The sequence below is a fragment of the Stenella coeruleoalba genome, assembly GCF_951394435.1.
Source record: "Stenella coeruleoalba genome assembly, chromosome: 2".
NCBI classification, from domain to species: domain Eukaryota; kingdom Metazoa; phylum Chordata; class Mammalia; order Artiodactyla; family Delphinidae; genus Stenella; species Stenella coeruleoalba.
In genome coordinates, this window is record NC_137147.1 from 124,525,000 (window position 1) to 124,550,126 (window position 25,127).

Here is a 25,127-nt window from a genome sequence, read left to right on the forward strand (position 1 = left end):
CTCTTTTTGAATTATGGTTTTCTCAGGGGTATGCCCAGTAGTGGGATTGCTGGGTCGTATGGCAGTTCTATTTGTAGTTTTTTAAGGAACCTCCGTACTGTTCTCCATAGTGGCGGTACCAATTCACATTCCCACCAGCAGTGCAAGAGTGTTCCCATTTCTCCACACCCTCTCCAGCATTTATTGTTTCTAGATTTTTTGATGATGGACATTCTGACTGGTTTGAGATGATATCTCATTGTAGTTTTTTTTTTTTTTTTTGCGGTATGCGGGCCTCTCACTGTTGTGGCCTCCCCCGTTGTAGAGCACAGGTTCCAGAGGCGCAGGCTCAGCGACCATGGCTCACTGGCCCAGCTGCTCCGCGGCATGTGGGATCCTCCCGGACCGGGGCACGAACCCGCGTCCCCTGCATCGGCAGGCGGACTCTCAACCACTGCGCCACCAGGGAAGCCCCCTCATTGTAGTTTTGATTTGCATTTCTCTAATGATTAATGATGCTGAGCACTCCTTCATGTGTTTGTTGGCAGTCTGTATATCTTCTTTGGAGAAATATCTATTTAGGTCTTCTGCCCATTTTTGGATTGGGTTGTTTGTTTTTTTGTTATTGAGCTGCATGAGCTGCTTATAAATTTTGGACATTAATCCTTTGTCAGTTGCTTTATTTGCAAATATTTTCTCCCGTTCTGAGGGTTGTCTTTTTGTCTTGTTTATGGTTTCCTTTGCTGTGCAAAAGCTTTGAAGTTTCATTAGGTCCCATTTGTTTATTTTTGTTTTTATTTCCATTTCTCTAGGAGGTGGGTCAAAAAGGACCTTGCTGTGATTTATGTCATAGAGTGTTCTGCCTATGTTTTCCTCTAAGAGTTTGACAGTTTCTGGCCTTACATTTAGGTCTTTAATCCATTTTGAGCTTATTTTTATGTATGATGTTAGGGAGCGATCTAATCTCATACTTTTACATGTACCTGTCCAGTTTTCCCAGCACCACTTATTGAAGAGGCTGTCCTTTCTCCACTGTACATTCCTGCTTTCTTTATCAAAGATAAGGTGACCATATGTGCGTGGGTTTATCTCTGGGCTTTCTATCCTGTTCCATTGATCTATCTTTCTGTTTTTGTGCCAGTACCATACTGTCTTGATTATTGTAGCTTTGTAGTATAGTCTGAAGTCAGGGAGCCTGATTCCTCCAGCTCCATTTTTCATTCTCAAGATTGCTTTGGCTATTTGGGGTCTTTTGTGTTTCCATACAAATTGTGAAATTTTTTGTTCTAGTTCTGTGAAAAATGCCAGTGGTAGTTTGACAGGGATTGCACTGAATCTGTAGATTGCTTTGGGTAGTAGAGTCATTTTCACAATGTTGATTCTTCCAATCCAAGAACATGGTATATCTCTCCATCTATTTGTATCATCTTTAATTTCTTTCATCAGTGTCTTATAATTTTCTGCATACAGGTCTTTTGTCTCCTTAGGTAGGTTTATTCCTAGATATTTTATTCTTTTTGTTGCAATGTTAAATGGGAGTGTTTTCTTGATTTCACTTTCAGATTTTTCATCATTAGTATATAGGAATGCCAGAGATTTCTGTGCATTAATTTTGTATCCTGCTACTTTACCAAATTCATTGATTAGCTCTAGTAGTTTTCTGGTAGCATCTTTAGGATTCTCTATGTATAGTATCATGTCATCTGCACACAGTGACAGCTTTACTTCTTCTTTTCCGATTCGGATTCCTTTTATTTCCTTTTCTTCTCTGTTGCGATGGCTAAAGCTTCCAAAATTATGTTGAATAAGAGTGGTGAGAGTGGGCAACCTTGTCTTGTTCCTGATCTTAGTGGAAATGCTTTCAGTTTTTCACCATTGAGGACGATCTTGGCTGCGGGTTTGTCATATATGGCCTTTATTCTGTTGAGGAAAGTTCCCTCTATGCTTACTTTCTGCAGGGTTTTTATCATAAATGGGAGTTGAATTTTGTCGAAAGCTTTCTCTGCATCTATTGAGATGACCATATGGTTTTTCTCCTTCAATTTGTTAATATGGTGTCACGTTGATTGATTTGTGTATATTAAAGAATCCTTGCATACCTGGAATAAACCCCACTTGATCATGGTGTATGATCCTCTTAATGTGCTGTTGGATTCTGTTTCCTAGTATTTTGTTGAGGATTTTTGCATCTATGTTCATCAGTGATATTGGCCTGTAGTTTTCTTTCTTTGTGACAACCTTGTCTGGTTTTGGTATCAGGGTGATGGTGGCCTCGTAGAATGAGTTTGGGAGTGTTCCTCCCTCTGCTATATTTTGAAAGAGTTTGAGAAGGATAGGTGTTAGCTCTTCTCTAAATGTTTGATAGAATTCATCTGTGAAGCCATCTGGTCCTGGGCTTTTCTTTGTTGGAAGATTTTTAATCACAGTTTCAATTTCAGTCCTTGTGATTGGTCTGCTCATATATTCTATTTCTTCCTGGTTCACTCTCAGCAGGTTGTGCATTTGTAATAATTTGTCCATTTCTTCCAGGTTGTCCATTTTATTGGCATAGAGTTGCTTGCAGTAATCTCTCATGATCTTTTGTATTTCTGCAGTGTCAGTTGTTACTTCTCCTTTTTCGTTTATAATTCTATTGAATTGAGTCTTCTCCCTTTTTTTCTTGATGAGTCTGGCTAATGGTTTATCAATTTTGTTTATCTTCTCAAAGAACCAGCTTTTAGTTTTTTTGATCTTTGCTATCGCTTCCTTCATTTCTTTTTCATTTATTTCTGATCTGATTTTTATGATTTCTTTCCTTCTGCTAACTTTGGGGTTTTTTGTTCTTCTTTCTCTAATTGCTTTAGGTGCTGAGTTAGGTTGTTTATTCAAGATGTTTCCTGTTTCTTAAGGTAGGATTGTATTGCTATAAACTTCCCTCTTAGGACTGCTTTTGCTGCAACCCATAGGTTTTGGGTCGTCGTGTCTCCATTGTCATTTGTTTGTAGGTATTTTTTTATTTCCTCTTTGATTTCTTCAGTGATCACTTCATTATTAAGTAGTGTATTGTTTAGCCTCCATGTGTTTGTACTTTTTACAGGTCTTTTCCTGTAATTAATATCTAGTCTCATAGCGTTGTGGTCGGAAAAGATAGTTGATACAATTTCAACTTTCTTAAATTTACCAAGGCTTGGTTTGTGACCCAAGTTATGATCTATCCTGGAGAATGTTCTATGAGCACTTGAGAAAAATGTGTATTCTGTTGTTTTTGGATGGAATGTCCTATAAATATCAATTAAGTCCATCTTGTTTAATGTATCATTTAAAGCTTGTGTTTCCTTATTTATTTTCATTTTGGATGATGTGTCCATTGGTGAAAGTGGGGTGTTAAAGTCCTCTACTATGAATGTGTTACTGTCGATTTCCCCTTTTATGGCTGTTAGTATTTGCCTTATGTATTGAGGTGCTCCTATGTTGGGTGCATAAATATTTATAATTGTTATATCTTCTTCTTGGATTGATCCCTTGATCATTATGTAGTGTCCTTGTCTCTTGTAATAGTCTTTATTTTAAAGTCTATTTTTTCTGATATGAGAAATGCTACTCCAGCTTTCTTTTGGTTTCCATTTGCATGGAATATCTTTTTCCATCCCCTTAACTTCAGTCTGTATGTGTCTCTACGTCTGAAGTGGGTCTCTTGCAGACAGCATATATATGGGTCTTGTTTTTGTATCCATTCAGCCAAATCTGTGTCTTTTGGTGGGAGCATTTAGTCCACTTACATTTAAGGTAATTATCGATATGTATGTTCCTCTTCCCATTTTCTTAATTGTTTTGGGTTTGTTATTGTAGGTCTTTTCCTTCTCTTGTGTTTCTTGCCTAGAGAAGTTCCTTTAGCATTTGTTGTAAAGCTGGCTTGGTGGTGCTGGACTCTCTCAGCTTTTGCTTGTCTGTAAAGGTTTTAATTTCTCCATCAAATCTGAATGAGATCCTTGCTGGGTAGAGTAATCTTGATTGCAGGTTTTTCTCCTTCATCACTCTACATATGTCCGGCCAGTCCCTTCTGGCTTGCAGAGTTTCTGCTGAAAGATCAGCTGTTAACCTTATGGGGATTCCCTTGTGTGTTATTTGTTGTTTTTCCCTTGCTGCTTTTAATATGTTTTCTTTGTATTTAATTTTTGACAGTTTGATTAATATGTATCTTGGCATATTTCTCCTTGGATTTATCCTGTATGGGACTCTCTGTGCTTCCTGGACTTGATTAACTATTTCCTTTCCCATATTAGGGAAGTTTTCAACTATAATCTCTTCAAATATTTTCTCAGTCCCTTTCTTTTTCTCTTCTTCTTCTGGAACCCCTATAATTCGAATGTTGGTGCGTTTAATGTTGTCCCGGAGGTCTCTGAGACTGTCCTCAGTTCTTTTCATTCTTTTTTCTTTATTCTGCTCTGCAGTAGTTATTTCCACTATTTTATCTTCCAGGTCACTTATCCGTTCTTCTGCCTCAGTTATTCTGCTATTGATCCCATCTTGAGTATTTTTAATTTCATTTATTGTGTTGTTCATCATTGCTTGTTTCATCTTTAGTTCTTCTAGGTCCTTGTTAAATGTTTCTTGCATTTTGTCTCTTCTATTTCCAAGATTTTGGATCATCTTTACTATCATTATTCTGAATTCTTTTTCAGGTAGACTGCCTATTTCCTCTTCATTTGTTAGGTCTGCTGGGTTTTTATCTTGCTCCTTCATCTGCTGAGTGTTTTTCTGTCTTCTCATTTTGCTTATCTTACTGTGTTTGGGGTCTCCTTTTTGTAGGCTGAAGGTTCGTAGTTCCTGTTGTTTTTGGTGTCTGTCCCCAGTGGCTAAAGTTGGTTCAGTGGGTTGTGTAGGCTTCCTGGTGAGGGGACTAGTGCCTGTGTTCTGGTGGATGAGGCTGGATCTTGTCTTTCTGGTGGGCAGGTCCACGTCTGGTGGTGTGTTTTGGGGTGTCTGTGGACTTATTATGATTTTAGGCAGCCTCTCTGCTAATGGGTGGGGTTGTGTTCCTGTCTTGCTAGTTGTTTGGCATAGGGTGTCCCGCACTGTAGCTTGCTGGTCGTTGAGTGAAGCTGGGTGCTGGTGTTGAGATAGAGATCGCTGGGAGATTTTCGCCGTTTGATATTATGTGGAGCTGGGAGTTCTCTTGTGGACCAGTGTCCTGAAGTTGGCTCTCCCACCTCAGAGGCACAGCACTGACTCCTGGCTGCAGCACCAAGAGCCTTTCATCCACATGGCTGAGAATAAAAGGGAAAAAAAAGGAGAAAGAACGAAAGAAAGAAAGAAAGAAAGAAAGAAAGAAGGAAGGAAGGAAGGAAGGAAGGAAGCAGTGAGGGAGGGAGGGAGGAAGGAAGGAAGGAAGGAAGGAGGAAAGGAAGGAAAGAAAGAATATAAAATAAAGTTATTAAAATAAAAAATAATTATTAAGAAAAAAAGTTTTTTAAAGAAATAAAAAAAAATAAACAGACGGATAGAACCCTAGGAAATATGGTGGAAGCAAAGCTATACAGACAAAATCTCACACAGTAGCATACACATACACACTCACAAAAAGAGGAAAAGGGGAAAAAATAATAAATCTTGCTCTCAAAGTCCACCTCCTCAATTTGGGATGATTCGTTGTCTATTCAGGTATTCCACAGATGCAGGGTACATCAAGTTGATTGTGGATCTTTAATCCGCTGCTTCTGAGGCTGCTGGGCGAGATTTCCCTTTCTCTTCTTTGTTCTCACAGCTCCCGGGTCTCAGCTTTGGATTCGGCCCACCTCTGCGAGTAGGTCGCCGGAGGGCATCTGTTGTTCTTCGCTCAGATAGGACGGGGTTAAAGGAGCAGCTGCTTCGGGGACTCTGGCTCACTCAAGCCGGGGGGAGGGAGGGGCGCGGAGTGCGGGGCGAACCTGCGGCGGCAGAGGCCGGCGTGACGTTGCACCAGCCTGAGGCGCGCCGTGCATTCTCCCGGGGTAGTTGTCCCTGGATCCCGGGACCCTGGCCGTGGCAAGCTGCACAGGCTCCCTGAAGGGGGTTGTGGATAGTGACCTGTGCTTGCACACAGGCTTCTTGGTGGCGGCAGCAGCAGCCTTAGTGTCTCATGCCCGTCTCTGGGGTCTGCGCTTTTAGCCGCGGCTTGCGCCCGTCTCTGGAGCTCCTTTAAAGCAGCGCTCTTAATCCCTTCTCCTCGCGCACCAGAAAACAAAGAGGGAAGAAAAAGTCTCTTGCCTCTTCTGCAGGTCCAGACTTTTCCCCAGACTCCCTCCCAGCTAGCCGTGGTGCACTAACCCCCTGCAGGCTGTGTTCACGCCGCCAACCCCAGTCCTCTCCCGGCACTCCGACCGAAGCCCAAGCCTCAGCTCCCAGCCCCAACTGCCCTGGCGGGTGAGCAGACAAGCCTCTCGGGCTGGTGAGTGCCGGTCAACACCGATCCTCTGTGCGGGAATCTCCCCGCTTTGCCCTCCGCACCCCTGTTGCTGTGCTCTCCTTCGCGGCTCCGAAGCTTTCCCGCTCTGCCACCCGCAGTCTCCGCCCGCGAAGGGTCTTCCTAGTGTGAGGAAACCTTTCCTCCTTCACAGCTCCCTCACACTGGTGCAGGTCCCGTCCCTATCCTTTTGTCTCTGTTTACTCTTTTTTCTTTTGCCCTACCCAGGTACGTGGGGACTTTCTTGCCTTTTGGGAGGTCTGAGGTCTTCTGCCAGCGTTCAGTAGGTGTTCTGTAGGAGTTGTTCCACATGTAGATGTATTTCTGGTGTATCTGTGGGGAGGAAAGTGATCTCCGCGTCTTACTCTTCCGGCATCTTCCCCTAGGTACGATGATTTCACGTGGCTGTAGGTAAGAGGCCTCAGTTCCTTGCCACATGTATCTCTCCTTAGGGCTGCTTGAGTGTCCTCATGACATGGCAGCAGGCTTACCCCAGGATGAGTGATCAGGCCCGCCGTCCCCACGACTGTCGCGGCTTCGGGCACCGGGGCCCCTCCAGAGCTGGCAGCCTCAGTGAGGCCGCCCTCCCCTCGGGCTCTGGGGCAGTTCCGTGACAGCGGAGGGAAGAGACCCTGAGCCGGGAGTTCCAGCTCTGCCAGGAGTTCTTTCTATTTTCTGAATACCATTCCTTTTTTGGATATATGTTTTAGAAATATTTTCTTCCAGTATGTAACTTGCCTACTCATTTTCAAATAGTAAATAATTTTTAAATGGTAGATCAACCTTCTGATGAGCAGGAGTTTTAAGTTTTGTTAAAGTCTAATTTAAGAATTTTTTTCTTTTCATGGTTATTTCTGTGTCCCATCTAAGGAAGCTTTGCCTACTCTCAAGTCATAAAAATATTCTGTGATTTTTTTTTTTCCTAGAAGCGCTACAGTTTTAACTTTTATGTTTAAATCCATGATCCATCTCGAAGTAATTTTTGTGTGTGGTGAGAAGTAGGGGTCCGAGTCTCTTTTTATTCAATGGATGTGCAGTTGTTCCAGCACCACTTATTGAAAAGATTTTTGCATTTCTCATTGTGTTGGCCCCCTTTATCAAAAATTAATTGGGTGTACAAGTATGGGTCTATTTCTCAACTTTCTATTCTGTTCCACGGATCTATTACCACACTGCCTTGATTATTATAGTTTTATATAAGACTTGAAATCAGGTAGTATATGTCCTCCAACTCTTCTTTTTCAAGATTGCTTGGGATATTATAAGTCCTTTGAATTTTCATACAAATTTGAGGATCAGATTGTCAATTTTTACCCCCCAAAAAGCCTATTGGAATTATGGTAGGGATTACATTGAATCTATAGATAAAATTGGGGTGAATTGACATCTTAACAATATTGATTCTTCTAATCCATGAACATGAGATTTCTTTCCATTTATATAGGCCTTGTTTAATTTCTCTCAGCAGTGTTTTATAGCTTTCAGGGTATATAGATCTTGTCCATCTTTTTAAAAATTTATTTCTAAGCATGTAATTTTTATGCTATTGAAAATAAATATAAAAAAAATTTTTTCCAAATGTTAGCTGCTATAATGTGATTTGCTTTTGTGATGTCAATGTTTGGAAGCCAACCTTCCTCAGCATTTACATTATTACATTTAAAAAACCCTGGTTTTTTATCCCTTCAAAGAGGTAGCAAAGAGATGGAGTGGGTTTAGCCCCAGCCTGAGAGCTCGTGAACCAAACTTCAGTCCCAGTTTACCTCTTACAAGCTGTGTGAACTTGGTCAAGAATGATAGAATTCTGTCCCTGTTTCTGCTGCCACTCAACACAATCAAAATTTAACTCCTCATTCATTGTAGTCGTTTCTGTAATATCTGTAGAGATAAAACTTTTAACTCTGGTTCACTAACACATTTGAAAATCTGGTAGAAGCCTTGAATTTTCTCCCCAGAGAAATGTATATACACACACACACACACACAGAATTCTGTGTGCAACTTTAGGATGTGCAGGAAGTCTCTGAAGCCTTTTGGGATCCACAGACCTCCTAATTATGAAGCGTTCTAGAGTGGGAGCTCTAAGGGCTGATTGCTTTCACTTCTGCGTCTTCAGACCCAGCACAGTATGGAATGAGGGCTACCATTCTAAGTCCCATGCCTTTGTGGAGTTTTCTAGGCAGAGAGGGTCTAGATTTCCACACCCACAGGATTTGACCTGCCTTTCTTCCTCCACTAGATACCATATCCCTCTGAGGGATATAGCAGTGGGACAGTTTGGCAGGCTACTAGCTCTCTCACCAAAGCCGTTGCTTCTCTGTTGCTGTTGGTAAGGTCAGCCTGGCAGCCGCAGTTTCCTGCCAGGCAGCTCGCTCCAGGCCATCGTCTAGCTGCAGAATCTTCCCCGAGCTGTGTTCAGCTTCCCCATGCCTTCACAGATGGCCCCATGCAGGAAGGGCCTCCAGCAGGGTGCAGGTGCCAAAGTCTGCTGTACTTGGTGACACTGGCAGCATTTCAGGGCAACCCCTTTCTCTTGCTAAAGCCTCCAGATTTATGTCTTGGAGAGCATATCCCACTCTCTGATGATTCCCAAGAGCAGCGCTGGCAGTGGAGGTCATGCTATGTATGTGCTTTTGTCCACCCAGGTGCCGGGGACATGGGCAGCAAACTATCCATGCCAGGTGGCGACCCCACAGCACAGAGCCCCAGGACGGAAGGCATTCATGCCGCATACAAGCGAGGAGACGCCAGCAGAGCCCAGCACCTGCTCAGAGAAGCTTGTGATGAGAGCACGTCCCAGCTGGAAAAGGTAAGGTCAATGCCAGCCCCTCTGGCCAGAGCTGGGGACCCAGGTTGGGCGAGGGTTACCACTAAAGTTGTTTTCTTGTTATCATTATAATCATAATGAGGATTTCTATTGTGTTATGAATACCTTGTTTCTCATATAAACTTACGGGTGCCAGTCCTTTTGAGTGGACTTCTCAGCCTGTCATCACCTAAGCACACTGCTCCTGCCTTCCCAGGGGACAGGGAGGGGGTCACAGAAATATAAAGGACAAAATGGCAATCTGAAGGTTTAACTTTATTCTTTTACACTTTTTTCCACTATAAAAATAGTACATGCTCAAAAAAGAAAAATTTTTAAATATATAAAAGTAAAGAAAAAAAGAACAAAAAAGTAATCATATTCCTAATCCATCCAAACAATCCCACTTAGCATTTTTGGTATACTCTCTTCCAGGCTGCTGATCTGAACATTCATTTTGTCGTTGTTTTTGTTTCTAATATAGATACAAGCCTATTTATGTATAGTTTTGCATACTGCTTTTTCTCACATAATATTATACGAACAATTTTCTGTATAAGTTCCTTATGAGCGTCACCTTCAATGGCTACATGACATTCCATCTAGTAGAGACAGTGTCACTTACCTGGCTGTTCCTTTTGGTTAGATATTTGTATTGTTTCTAATTTTTTACTACTGTAAATCATGCTGTATTGAATGTTTGTTGCCTAATCCTTTTCTTATTGTCAATATATTTTCTCAGCCTAGGTTAACAGGAATTGAGAATGTGGGTATGAGCAATTTTTAAATTTTGAAACACATGCCAAACTTTTCCAAAAAGCTTGTAGAGATCAACCATCTTGCCCACCTACAGCTTGAGAAGACCATTGCCACATTCTGGTCCTTGTGGGAAATTCTTATTGGCTGTTAACCATGGAAGCACTTTACTGATGCAATACTTTGATTAGCACAAGTTTAATGTCTCCATATAATTAATAGTTGGAAATAACTCAATTACTAAACCTGTTCTCAAAATTGTAAGAGAATTTTTTGGGGGGGATTGGCAAGTACATGTGCTTGAGAATTATTGAGGGGAGGGCATTTTTGATTCCTCCTATTATGAATTCACAGCATATATGGCCAAAGGCCTCTCTTCTTATGGGGAGAACTGGGATGCACACATGAGCAGGTCAGACTTTTTGGCCCCTTGGGTTGACACTGGGTGGCTTCCCACAAGGAGGGCTGTTCAGCAGACAGCCTGGAGTCTGTGCCTCCCTCCGCCCATGTCAGTAGTCTGCCCTGGTTGTGATATCACGCCCATGCATTCATGGGTTGGCCCACTCACAAATTCGTTAGCATGACTGCCCTCTGTGAGCTGGGTTCCTTATACCCACTTCCCTCAATGCCTTCCATGAAGGAGATTAAGGGGAGTTGTAATGATCCCCATTTTATTATGAAGGAACTGGAGTACAGTGCTGTCAAGGCACTTGTCCAAAGACACATAGGTGGTAAGTGGCAGAGCCAGGATTCAACGTGGCATGTCCATTTGGCACCAACGTCAGTGTCCTGTGCCTGACTCTTCAGTGGAGAACCAGCATGACACTGGACCGAGGAACCCACAGTCTAGCAGAGGAGCCAGAGACATGGGGGTGGGTACACACAAATACAAGATGGCTTTTGGGGGACAATGGAATAGTCTAGCTCTTGCTGGTGGTGATTGTGATTGAGTTATACCTAGTCAAAATTCATCAAAGTGCAGTAAAAAGGGTGAATTTACTATGCATAAATTATATCTTAAGAAACCTGACTTTAAAGCAATACAGGAGAGCATGTGTTCAGGCTCAAATGACCTGTGTGGCAAGATGAATAAGTGTCCATTCAAGGTACCGCAGCCTCGGTGAGAGAGCCGAAAAAGCTTTAGCTATGCACAGACGGTGACAGAGGCCTCCCAGTGCAAGGGACGCTGTGAGCAAGGAGATGGGGCATGTGCTGACCTTTGACTGAGAAAAAGACCAGGCTTCCTGTGAGAAGAGGGCTCTCAGAGGCACAAACCTAAGGCAAAGGACAGCAGCCCTGGCTTGCACATTCAAATAACATGAAGAATTTTGATACCTGCCTGAGATATCTTTCATGATGCTGTTCCAAAGAAATAGAATACGAGACATTTATAAGATCAACCTTTCTAATAGTCACATTAAAAAAGTAAACAGAAACAGGTAGAATTTTAATAATCTATTTTATTTAACCAGCATATATTAAAGATCATCATTTCAACATGTAATCAGTATAAAAATTGACAAGATAGTTTACCCTTTTCGTACTAGGTCTTTGAAATCCCATGTGATTTTACACGTTCAGCACATGTCACTTTGTATGAGCCACATTTCAAGCCTCATCAGCCACATGTGGCTGGTGCTGCTGTCCTGGGCAGCACAGCTCCGATCTTGCCCATGGACTTCGTGAAGCATTTAGAGTCAATTTTCTTGGCAGTTCCCAACAGCACTCGTCTTGCTGACATCTTGGCCCTGTTCTGTTTTGACCAGGGCCAGCTCCTGAGCATCTCTGCGGCCTATGGGGATCTGGAGACCGTCCGGTATCTTCTCACTGAGAGACTGGTGGAGCTGCCGACGGAGCCCACCGACGACAACCCAGCCGTGGTGGCAGCACAGTTTGGGCACACTGATGTCGTGCAGGAATTACTCGAGTCTTTGCCAGGTAAATCCCAGAGCATGAGCTCTTCACCACCTCTCAGGGACCCTCTTTTCTTAGGAACCAGGCAGGTATTTGAGGGGGCTGCACTTCAAAATGTTTATGTCTTCACACTGTTTACTCGTCATGAGATCCAGAAATCTGGGAGTATTCTTTAAAGCAGTTTTAGGTTCACAGAAGAACTGATAAACAAGTACCGAGTATTCTCATATACCATCTCCCACAGTTTCCCTATTATTTGCGTTTTGTGTGAGTTGTTAAAATTGATGAACCAATATTGACACGTTATTACTAATTGAAGCCCATAATTGACATTAGGGTTGTATATCTCTGGCTTTTGACAAATGTGTAATGACATATTTCCACCATTACTGCATCATACAGAATTGTTTCACTGCCCTAATAATCGTCTGTGTTCCACCTATTTATCCCTCTCTCTCCCAACCCCTGGCAGCCACTGATCTCTTTACTGTCTCCATAGTTTTGCCTTTTCCAGAATGACATATAGTTGGATTCATACAGTACATAGCCTTTTCAGATTGACTACTTCCACTTAGCAATTTGCATTCAAGTTTCCTCCATGTCTTTTCATGGCTTGAGAGCTCATATATATATTTTTTTATTACTGAATAACATTACATTGTCTGGATGTACCATGCTATGTTGCTTTTTTAAATAACAAGTTAATTTTTTCTCTGGTGGACTCAAGGTGTCCTGATCTCCTTTGATTTCATATGATGGCCTTGGATCTGTGGCACTGTTTAAGTCCAGGCATCACTACAGCTATAGGCTGAGGCATTGCCTTAGAGTGGTCTTGGGAGTTAGGATTTTGTGAGGGAGTGGGGCCAGCTTCATGGGTATGTGACAGTGCAGTCACACAGAGCCCTGCACTTAGAAGGGCCCCACACTTAGGTTAACACTCTGCAGTTGCACCCTTGAAATTTTTTTTTAAAGATTTTTTTTTGATGTGGACCATTTTTAAAGTCCTTATTGAATTTGTTACAATGTTGCTTCTGTTTTATATTTTGGTTTTTTGGCTACGAGACATGTGGCATCTTAGCTCCCCAACCAGGGATCAAACCCACACCCCCTGCATTGGAAGGCAAAGTCTTAACCACTGGACTGCCAGGGAAGTCCCAGCCCTCTTGAAATTTTTAATAATTTTTAAACAAGGGACCCCATTTTTTTTGTTTTTTCTGGCTGCGTTGGGTCTTTGTTGCTGCTCACAGGCTTTCTCTAGTTGTGGCGAGCGGGGGCTATTCTTCATTGTGGTGCACGGGCTTTTCATTGCAGTGGCTTCTCTTGTTGCAGTGCATGGGCTCTAGGCACGTGGGTTTCTGTAGTTGCAGCACGCGGGCTCAGTAGTTGCGGCACACGGGCCCTAGAGCCCATGGGCTTCAGTAGTTGCGGCATGTGGGCTCTGTAGTTGCGGCGCGTGGGCTCTAGGGCGTGTGGGCTTCAGTAGTTGTGGCATTCAGGCTCAGTAGTTGTGGCTCGCAGGCTCTAGAGCACAGGCTCAGTAGTTGTGGCACATGGGCTTAGTTGCTCCACGGCATGTGGGATCTTCCAGGACCAAGGATCGGACCCATGTCCCCTGCATTGGCAGGTGGATTCTTAACCACTGCACCACCAGGGAAGTCCAAGGGATCCCATTTTTAAATTTTTCATGGGACCGCACAATTATGCAGTACTACTGTTAGAGGGTGTCCAGCTATGTGCTTTGAGGTAGATTTGTGCTCAGATTTGGTTCCAAGCTGGCATGCCTCTCCTGTGGCTGGAAGGAGAATGAGTTTATGAACAGAAATCAGGGCACTGTTAGGGCCCATAGATGCTGTTTGAGTCGAGCAAGGTATAGGAGGGCAGGAAGGAGCCCCCAAGGAGCCAAAGCTGATTCCCTCTCCTCGGGGATCTCCAAGAGTAGCTCTGTTCTAGTCCCAAAGAGTCTATGCCAGCTGACTCACTCATCTCATTGGACAGCTTACGTTTATTGAGCATTTTCCAAGTACTGGCCACACTGAAGAACTTGATAGACACAGAGCCTTTCTAAAAAGGTGATCCCAGCCCTTTAGTAGGTCCTGGTCAAGCAGAGGAAATTGAGGCAGAAAGGTGTAACCATGCGAAGGTTGAAATATTTACACAGTGGTCTGCAAGCACACATCAGGGAATGGTCTTGTCTGGGTGCAGGCTGGAGTCTTCAGAGGGAACTGACATCTGAGCCAGGCTTTGCAGGCTAAGTAGGAGTTTACTTGGCAGACAAGCAAGGGAAGAGCCTGGTTTGCCTGCTTTTGCAGAGCAGGGAGCTTGGGTGGACCTGAGCATGGTTCTCAGCTGCTCGCAGGGGTGTCCTGTCTTTAACTCAACTCAGGACAGAGCTGCTGAGGACTGAAGGAGTCCAGTGCGTTGTGCTGGGCCCTGTGGGGAGTGCAGAGGTGGGCAAAACAGTTTGTGTTCTCTGGGAATTCCCAGCCTGTAGGGAAGGTAGCCACTGTCGAGAGTAAGGTAAGACAAGAGACAGCTAGAGAATGAAGGCAGGGTTCAAGAAGAGGATGGATGAGAGGTCCATGGGGTGTGGGTACATCGTTATGTAATTATGAACATCATTTGAAGGACATCATTAATGTAATTCCTGGTCTTGTAGCTGAGCACGGCTGAAGAGAAGGAGGAGGTGGAAAGATGGGCTCTATGAGTGTTGCTGGATTTGGACCTTATAGAATACATGTAGGGGTTTGTACGGTTAAGAGAGCACCCTTTGGTTTTAGATAAAGCAGAACTTAAGGCTTGACTTTACCATTTACCAACTGTGGGACCCTCAGCAAGTTCCCAAGTCTCCCTGAGCTCTGGTTTCCTCATATTAAAATTATGACTGTGAAATACAGGGCTTGCCTCCTAAGAATGACACATTTACATCCTCAACAGAAGTTAGCAGCATGATGACTGCACTTCTCATAGCCAGATATCTGGTAGTAATGGAGAGGGGTAATTTGTTTTCTGTTCATATACCTCCTCCTTTGAATTGTTCATTTTAGTTATCAGTTGAGGGCAAAGAAGGGACATTTATTTAACACCTGCTACAGCCCAGGCATAATGCCAGGTACCTTATGTGGTGGGTTTTAATTCTTGCCTTCTCTGCCTCACCCCTATTTCCTGGTCAGTTTCCTATCACAGAGGGAGGTTCACTCTCCCCAGGCTTCGGAGCACTTTGATTCCTGAGGACTTTTCTGCCTCTGGAAGTGAGACAGTGTTATGATGCAATTGGGAAGTGTCCGTGTGGAGGATGAGATCGTTTTTCCATGGCAGCTAGATCCAAAAGTCATTGCACTACTTTGAACTTGAAGATATTGTAACATTTCAGCCCACGCTCTCTCTGTTCATTCAGTGTGTTAAGTGTTATTTTATCCTGGAATTAAGTAGGCAGTTCTTTCAGGGAGTAATTCTCTAAGTTTTAGGCTGATCTATTTTTTTCATCAAAGTATTTTTTTAACTTATGAAAGTAATATATGTATATTACAGTAATTTGGAAATGCAGAAAAGTATTACTTTAAGAACATAATGACATATCATAATGAATTATGTCAGGCACTTGACAGAGGTTATGACAATTTATTGAGGCAGGCACTTGACACACACTATGTCATGTAATCCTCACATTAAACTTGGGAGGTGGGGTGTTATTATTCCCATTTTACTGATGGGTAGACTGAGTCATGAAGAGGGTAAGAAATTTCCCCAAGATGACACAGCTGAAATATTTTTTTTAATCTTTATTTTTGAGGTCAGATAAATTCACTATGTTTTTTTAAAAATATTTATTTGGTGGCACCAGGTCTTAGTTGTGGCAAGCGGGCTCCTTAGTTGTGGCATGCAAACTCTTAGCTGCAGCACACATGTGGCATCTAGTTCCCTGACCAGAGCTCGAACCCAGGCCCTCTGCATTGGGAGTGCAGAATCTTATCCACTGTGCCACCGGGGTCCCACACAGCTGAAATATTTCAATCCTGAACTGCCTATCTCCAAAACCCATATCCCTGTGTGTAATGCTGCTCTAGGGATGAGGTCAGGGCTGGGGGTGAGGAAGAGAGTAAGGGGATGCTCACAATCCCACTACCCAGAGATAACTCTGCAGCACTGAAGGTAGTTCTTTCTAGTCTTATTTCCATTGTTAAGATCACACTGTTTTGAATGCTGCTTTTGAATGCTGCTTTTCCTCAGTTGGTGTTATTCGATGAGCAGGTGGGTTTATAATGATGTGGGGAAATGTCATATGCAATTCAGAGGGACTTCCATAGACACTGTCAACTGGACGGAAGCAAATTTCAGCTGGAAATAGGGCCGTGATCAAAGGGGATTTCAGAGCAGGAACAACCAGTCCCTTCAGCCACCCTCTCCCTTTGTCCTGTCATCCCTGCCAGGTCCCTGCAGCCCCCAGCGATTACTGAACTGGATGCTGGCCTTGGCCTGCCAGCGGGGGCACCTGGCAGTGGTGAAGCTCCTGGTCCTGACGCATGGGGCCGACCCAGAGAGCTATGCAGTCAGGAAGAATGAGTTCCCTGTCATCGTGCGCCTGCCACTCTACGCGGCCATCAAGTCAGGTGGGTCCCCAGTCAGTACGCCCATGAAAGCCATCACCCTGTCAAGATGTGGGCCCATCCTTCACACTCAACTTCTGCTCTCCAATGGCCTTTGTGGAGGTTTTTGCAACTCTATTCTTTGCTTCTTCAAAAGGTCTGCCTCTTTCCTCCTTCCCCCTACTCAACTCCTGCAAGGGGATTTCAGTGACAGGGGCCAACCGTGGCAAATGGGACCATATTAGGAGGCACTTCAAAGGGCAAAGCCCCACAAAAGTTCTGTCACTAACAGGAACCTTCCGGCGTCAAGGGAGGTAATAGAGAAGTTCAACAGCACCAGTGCCCTTTTCATTTTTATTTCACATGTGAGTGTCTGCCCTTTTAGACAACTGTGACACACCTTGCATCCAAATGCCCTTAGCTCTCCACTTTCTGTCCTTTAGGGAATGAAGACATTGCCATATTCCTGCTTCGGCATGGGGCCTTTTTCTGTTCCTACATCTTACTGGACAGTCCTGACCCCAGCAAATATCTCCTCAGGAAGTATTTCGTCGAAGCAAGTGCCTTGCCTAGCAGTTGTCCGGGAAAAATGGTGAGTAGTCACTGTGGATGAAAAGAAGAGGTGGTGTATATATACAGTGGAATATTTTTCAGCCATGAGAAAGAAGTACATCCTTCGATTTGCAACAACATGGATGGACTTTGAGGACATTATGCTGAGAGAAAGAAGTCAGACAGAGAAAGACAAATACTGTATGTTTTCACTTACATGTGGAATCTAAAAAAGGCAAACCATAGAAACAGAGTAGATGGTTTGCCAGCGCCTGGGGGGTGGGGCAAATGGGGAGATGTTGGTCATATAGCCGAAGTGTTGGTCACTTCAGCTAGAAGTTCCAGAGATCTAATGTGCAGCACTGATTACAGCTAATAGCACTGTATTATATACGTGAAAGTTTCCAAGAGAATAAAGCTTAAATGTTCTCACCACAAAAATGAAATAGTAATTAGGTGACATAGTACAGGTGTTAGCTAAGGCTACAGGCGGTAATCATTCTGCAGTATATAAATGTATCAAATCAACAGGTCATACATCTTAGCTTATACAATGTCGTATGTCAATTATTGCTCAATAAAACTGGGAAAAAAACACATACAGGAATTAGTTCTAGTTAGTTTACCATTTTAATAACAAAAATAATATTGCATTGTTTACATTATCTTCAACTTGACTTTTTAAATTTAGCACTCTATCACCGACTCCCCCTTTTGATCAGTCAATGTGGCTACATCTCATTCTTTTAAATACATGCCTTAAATCTAGAGTGAATGTAGCTTAGTTGACTCAGCCCTTTTCCTGTTGGTGGACATCTGGATTATTTCTGGTTTCACACTTTCACCAGCTTTACATGGGGATATCTATCCCCATACTTTGTCCAGCACTAGATGTCCAGGAGCCTTTTAATTTTCATCACTCTGATGAGTAAAAATGGAATCTCCATGTTTTAATGCCCACATTTCTATTCTTAATAATATTGAGCATCTTTTCATATCATCATCAGTTATTTGCATTTCCCTTTATGTGAGTTGCCTGTTACAGTTTGTTGATTATTTTTCTCAAGGATTACTCACCTTTTCCTTCTCATTTTGGAGAGTCTTTTTGTATGTTAGAGATTTTAAGCCTTTGTTTATCATACATGTTGCCAATATTTTTCCCAATCCATTATTTGTCTTCTGTCTGTTATCTTTTGAGATAACAAAGATATAAGAATATATAATCAAATATGTTTGTTTTTTCCTTTATGGCATTTGGGTTATATAAGAAAGTCATTTCACCCTCAATTTTATATAAATATTCTCCTAGAGTCTTTTATACTATTTTTACTCTTTTATTTTCTATATTTTAAGCTTTAATTTTTCTTGTATTTATTTGTATATGTGGTTTGAGGGAGGGAATCTAGGATTCCTCTCTTCTAGGTGGATGATCAGTTATTCCAGCACAATTTTTAAAATAAGCTTTGATTTTCCCTCTGAATTGAAATGTCACTAATGCCATTTCCCCCAGTATATGCCTGTATACATTTTGGGATTCTCTGCACTGGTCCACTGGCCTATTAATCTGTTTCTGTTCAAATGCTATACTGTGTTGATTATAGGCATTTCATTTAAACCTTACAACCTGCTAATGCAAGTTTTCTACTCCTTATTTGTTTTTTTCAAAAATATCTTGACTGTTATCAGACATTCGTTTTTCCATTTTGTGCATTTCCCATGGTGACTCCCATGGCAATTTGTGCTGCGTTTATGTTCTTTGATGGGATTTTATAGTTTTCCTCATAAAGATTTCCTGAACCTATTTTGTTCATTTATTATTGTTTTTGCCACTGTTTGAATGGAATATATATAATTCTTATCCATTTCCAGCCTAATGTTGCTGGTATGAAGGAAAGCTCTTCTGTTTATTTATTTGTTTTACCCAGTCCCCTTACCAACTTGTCTTACTAATTCTAGTTTTTAGAGGAGTTCCTTGAAACTTTTAGGTATATTATCAAGTCATCTGCAAATTTAAAGCAGGTTTGTCTTGTCTTTTCTAATATTTATTTAACTTACTTTATTTCATGGCTTACTGATTATCAGCAGAAATGTCAAAAGTTGAATCATCTGAAAAGAGCAGATGTATCTCTCTTCCTGTTTTTAAATGTCTTGGCATCAGCAGTTTATGGTCATTTACTGTAGATTTTTGGTAAATAGACTTGTTATATTTAGGTAGTTTCCATGTATTCCTTTTTGCTTAAGATTTTTATTAGGAAATGTTGCTGAATTTTGTTGGATCTCTTTTTAGCAGCTATGGATATATTCACAGAGCTTTTCTACTTTAATTTGTTTATGTAATGAATGATGATGATAGATATTGACCCAATATTGAAATCTTGTAATAATGCTAATTGGTGTTTTTATGGCTGGATTTGACCTATTGATATTTTATTTACAGTTTTTGCATCTGTATTTATAGGTGAATTGATCTATAATTTTCTATTTTTATTATCTTTATGAGATTTTGGTATAAGACTATGTTAGCTTTACAGAATGACTTAGGGAACTTCCCATTTTATTACAATCTGGGGAAGTTTCATAGGAATTATTTATTGTTAAAGATTGATTAGATAAAGCAGGTCTTTGTTTTGGGACTTCTTTTGAAGTCATTGATCAGTTCAGGTTGTCTGCTTTTGCTTATGTGCAGTTCAGGAGGTTATATTTTGGTAGAAAATCATCCATTTCCTTTAGATTTTTTAATTTGCCATCATAGTGTGTTACATTTACCTTTTTTGGTAATTCTTTTCTTCTATATTAGTAGTTATTATATTCCCATTTATGCTGTTGATTTATGATGTTGAACAGTTTTACTTTTTCTCTTTTGAATTTAATCAGACCAGCCAGGGATTTATATATTCTAGTGGTCCTACCAAGGACCTAGATTTTCTTTATTTTTTTACGATTTATTTTGTTTGTTCCTTCATTCATTTTGGCTTTTATCTGTACTGAAACCTTCTTGATATCTTCTCTGAGTGTTTGGTTGATGGTGTTGTGGTCAAGGTGAGGCTCTGGCAGGAGACTTCCTGGCTCTAATCTGGGCTCCAGGCTTCACTGCTCTAGGACCTCCATCTGGTTACTTACATCTCTGGGGCTTGGTTTCCTCATCTACTGATTTTTATCTAGTTCTTCATATAATTCTAGAAGTTTTTGCTTCATACACCTGGTTTATGGCTTTATGACCCATTTTAACATATTTCATTATATCAAATATCTGCCTTAATCCTGTCGATGCTTCTATCCTTAAAATTGGGTTTGTCTGCTCTTCACATGGCCACACTGCTCTTTTTTCTTTGCATCAACCTTGTTTAAGTTTCCCCAGCCTTTACTTTCAGTTTTTATTTTGTCTTAGGTGTATTTTTTGTAAACAGTATTGAGTTTTTAATCCCATCCGAGACTGTGTCTTTTGAAAGAGGAACCCACCCAACTCACATTTGTGTGGGACCTGTCATATTGGTTTATTCCTCCCATTTTTTTGATTATATGTATTGCTATTTCCTTTTTTCTTATCATTGCTGGTTTCCTAGTTTCTAGAGAACACTGATATTCTATTTTCCATAACTTGTTAGCTGTCTGTGCCTTGGCTGGTCTCAGTTATAAACAGAGTTAATCATTGTATCTACCTTGGAGGCCAGGTGTGCACTTAGCACAAGGCCTGGAACATAATAAGAGCTCAATAAACATCAAACATCAGCTTCATGTTGCAAAAGGAAATAAATAGTGATCATCTAACCCTTACATGTGTGTAGTGTTCAGTGTTTTTCCCAGCACTTTCTTTTCATATTTGATCCATACAACACTTTAGTAAGAATTGCAAGAAATATAATCTGTTTACCAGATGAAAGTATTGAGGTTTACAGATATTCTGTTACTTGTCCAAGAACAGAAAATATTAAACAGTGATACTCAGACCAGAATCTGAGCCTTCTTAACTTGGGGATTTTCTCATTTCATGATTCCTGAACTGTACCTCCCAGGTCTTTCATGTAGATCAGTGGTTCTCACACTTTTCTGTAATTGGAATTCCTGGGGGCTTTTTAAAAATCCTGATGCACAGGCCATACCGTACGCTAACTAAATCTGAATCTCTGGGATGGGACCCAAATCAGTAGTTTTAAAAACTCCCCAGATGATTCTAATGTGTACCCAGTGACTTGCATTTTCTTGGCTTAAGGTTAAAAGCAGAAATGGTTGACATCTGTGTCTGTGATCTTTTCTACGGGTAACTCCTGCTAATTTGCCAAGATAGGGATAGAGCATGGAAGTGATTATTGCATTCTGCAAAGGAGAAGACAAAGAAAAGACAATGTTGCTTTTCTTCTCCTTTGCCCTTTTGGGTAGAATTGGAAGAGAAAATGAAATTACAGTGCAGTCTGAGTCATAAAGACTCCTTGGGCTTCCCGAAAGCAGGTGGTATTTTTTTTTTTTTATTCAAGTGAATTTCAGACTCAAGGGCCTTGCAGTGTGTGCAGCCAGTGTGTGCAGTGTGTGCAGCCAGTGTGTCTGGCTGCCATGATCTCTAACCTGTGACAACACTTTCCTTCTGTGCTGCCAGCAGAAGAGAGGGGGTTAGCGCGGAGGGGTCCAGTGTCAGGAACGATGACTCAGAAACCAGAGGTAAGTGCTTCGACCTTCCCAGGTGTGCAGTGGAATTGAACTGGCATTTTTTGTTCAGAATATTAGACAAGGGCAGGCACTGAAAGGGTGCTTTGCTGCCATGTGTACACAGCCTGAAAACTCCCTTGCCTGCTGGCATTCATGGCAGTGACCTTGCTGAAGCAGTCATCTTGTTTTTTTCTGTATTTGTGTTCTGCCTCCCCGACTAGCTAGTTGATATTTTTTAATGTAATTGCTGCCTCTGTGGAAGCCACGGCCAGTCGAGGTTCACCACGCCTCTGTGTCAGGCACAGCCTAGTTCTCAGGCTGCCAGAACCTGCCTCTGCTGGCAAACGGGGAATGGCCGAGAAGCCCACGTTGATTTTCCACTGGCAGCGGGCGGGCTGCTCAGTTAGGTTTTGATGGTGTTTGGAAAGGAAAGTCTGAGAGCCCACACCACATGGTCTGGACACTTTTAAAAGAGCAAAACCAAAGCCAAGTCAGACCTGGCTAAAGCTGTTCCTGTCTCTGGCTCATGGGTGCCCTTCTGGAAAACCGCCAGACCTTTGCCTGAATGTTTAATGAGTTGGCCTGTGTTCCTGGTGACTGTCCTGTCAATGTTTGCTTTGTTGCGATGAGAAACAACGCTTTGATGCTGGCACACCCGGGAAGGAGCAGGAAAACAGAAATGCCAGGAGAGGCCTAAGCAGGGCCTGAACTAACCACGGTGTTTGTCCCATTCAGCAGTTAGAGGGCTGGGCCGGAGGGCACGCTGGGCTGTTCTGAGTATAGGAGTTAAGTCCACAAGAGCTGAAATTGATTCTGAAACTACACAGTTGGGGAATTATTAATTTTCTTTACAAGTCCCTAATGATTTCAAATCTGGCAGCAAACCTAGAGAGGATCACTTATTACTACTACTACTACTACTCTTGTCATTTTTGGATCAGCTCTGGCTTATGATGTACGTTAAACATTCCTAGTGACTGGCCATTCAGATGCCTGTATCTGTGCCCAAGCACAAACATCCTGGCTGCACATTCTGGGAGCTGAAGCAGCCCTTCTCCATCAGAGTGATCTGGTGGGTCTGAGGATTTGCATACATGGGATACTCAGAAAGGGCAGGCTGCAGCAAGTGTGGTTTCTCAGCCTTTGCTGGGGCCTTCATGAGCAGCTGACCAAGGGCTACTGACATTGTGAGCACTAAGGTTTCTGGGGAACATCCTTGCCCAAGGTTAGGCCTAGTGTTTGGTACAAGAGTCTTATTCAAGAATTTTATACTTTCCAGAGCATTTCTACATCTGCACCTTGCACCTTCTCAGCTCCTCACGTCCTCCTCACAGCAGGTGGTACTGTCTCACAGAGCAGATGTAAGTCTCTGGGGCAGTAGGGCCCCGGCAGGTGAGAGGCAGACTGGGAGCAGCCTGATTGCCTGTGGTTCGGCCTTTTCACTGCTGGCTTGTGTGAAGGGAAGAGCCTTCACCTGCCTTTTGAGAGTTATGAGATCAAACTCAGAATTATTATTATGGGCCTCTTCCATCAGCTCCACTTTTCCTGTGCCCTGAAATTTAGCCAATTATCCTACTGTTTTCTCTAGTTTCCAAATACCAAATCTTTCCCCACTCTCATGCCCCATTCATACGCTTTCTCTGTGGAATAGACTCAACACTGTGATGTTGTCCACATGGTGAGTGCTTCCTAGAACTTGAGAGCAGATAGTGAGGGTCACAGGGTAGAACAGCTGAGCAGGTGCACTGTGTAACCGTTCAGGTAGGTGTTCCTGGTGGCCTGTCCCACTAGATCATCAAACATAATACAAAACAGCAGTTATACAAACCACTTACATTTAGTTTACAATGAGAAAATGATTCATAGAGATGCAGAAATACTAAAACTATTATTTGAACTTATGTGACAAACTAGAAAACACAATAAGGACAGAATAAGAAAACATTATCAAATGTCATTGGAACTATTGGATATCAGCATAGACAAGTACATTCATAATGATATGAATAAATTCCAGACAGGTAAAAGTTAAGCACTGGAAATTCATCAGAATATACTTTCAAAAAGCACATTTATTCCAGTTATAGTAGAAAATGATTCCATTTCAAAATTTTAAAGATATATGAAGATGTATAAAGACATATAGTCACAAATAAGATAAATGATATATATATATTAAACTTATTTATAGTAAAATATAATTTTACTATAGTATACTAATATAGTAAAATTATATTTTTAAAGAAACTTAAAAAAGAAAAACATTAGCAGATACTTGAGAAAAAAGAATTGACAGAAACTGAAATCCAAAAAACACCATTGACTCAATTATATGTCAGTTGATAATTGAGTTTAATTCAGTCAGTGTTTATATATCACCTACTAGTTGCTTGGGACTCAGCAGTGCCCAAGCCAGAGCCACGGCCCTTGCTGTCACATTGCTCATAAATGCCCTTGGGTAAGAAGTAAGGAGAAACGAACAGTTAATTTACACATGAGAAAACACAGATAGTAATTCATGGCATGGAAACATATACAATCTTATTGGCAATTACAGAAATTCAAATTAAAATGACTTGAAAGTACCATCACATACCTATTAAACTCGCAAAAATAAATATAAATGCTGAGTTAGGCACTTGGCAGCGTCAAAGAGAAAGGGACACCAAAGCCTTGCTGCTGGCACTATAAATTGGTTCCGTATGTGTGGAAAGTAATTGGCGTCGTGTGACAAAAGCTATAAAACTCTTTTCTCCCAGAGAACAGCTCTGAATTTGGTATTTCCTTTCTGAAAGATACCTCTAGGATGTAACTCAAAAGAAAAAAAAACGTAATTGCCACAACTGTACTGCTCAAAGCACTGCTATCTATAAGAGAAACTAGGAGGACAAAACCCAAATGTCCAGCAGCAGGGGGAACTCTACTGGCCATGATTACCCGCAGGGTGGACACCACACAACAGGGACAAGCGTGCCTGTCTCCTCATGCTCAGCACAGCGCTCCTCCTGGACACCAGCTCTACCTCCACACCTCAGCCGTACGCCACGTCCGCAGGAAAGCCTGGCCCAGCCCACAGGCCACGTCACATCCCCCCTTCCATCTCTTAGAGCTTCCTGCCGTTTTATTCAGAGCACTTAACAAAGTTTGGGCTTGTCTGTTCTGGTGACATTCTTGTTTAATGTCAATTCCCCCATTTGACTGGAAGCTTCGCGAAAGCAGGGATTTGTCCAGCTTTGCTCACCCTGTGTTTGCCCCTCATTGTAGGGCCTGGAACAGGATGAGGAGTTGGTTGCTTGGATGGATGGATGGATGGATGGATGGATGGATGGATGGATGGAAAATGGGTGGGTGGGTGGACAGATGGATGGATACCTGGATGGATGCATGGATGAATAGGTGAATAGATGGATGGATAAAATTTTATATATGTAGTAAACTTCCATTTACATAGGACTTCATGGCTAACAAAGTACTT

The 25,127-nt window shown here is 42.1% G+C and overlaps 1 protein-coding gene across 3 annotated transcripts in view; it reads left to right on the forward strand.

Moving 5' to 3' along the window:
* The window catches only part of LRRK1 (leucine rich repeat kinase 1), a 123,153-nt gene that overhangs the window by 38,487 nt on the left and 59,539 nt on the right, over nt 1-25,127 (forward strand). For 2 of the 3 annotated variants that reach the window (XM_079911609.1, XM_079911608.1), the window contains exons 3-6: nt 9,046-9,209; nt 11,729-11,900; nt 16,304-16,483; nt 16,903-17,051. In XM_079911609.1, the coding sequence (XP_079767735.1) occupies nt 9,046-9,209; nt 11,729-11,900; nt 16,304-16,483; nt 16,903-17,051 (665 nt within the window). Of the gene's footprint in view, nt 1-9,045; nt 9,210-11,728; nt 11,901-16,303; nt 16,484-16,902; nt 17,052-21,321; nt 21,665-25,127 lie in introns of those variants that run through there. The other variant, XM_079911610.1, reaches the window with a different exon arrangement.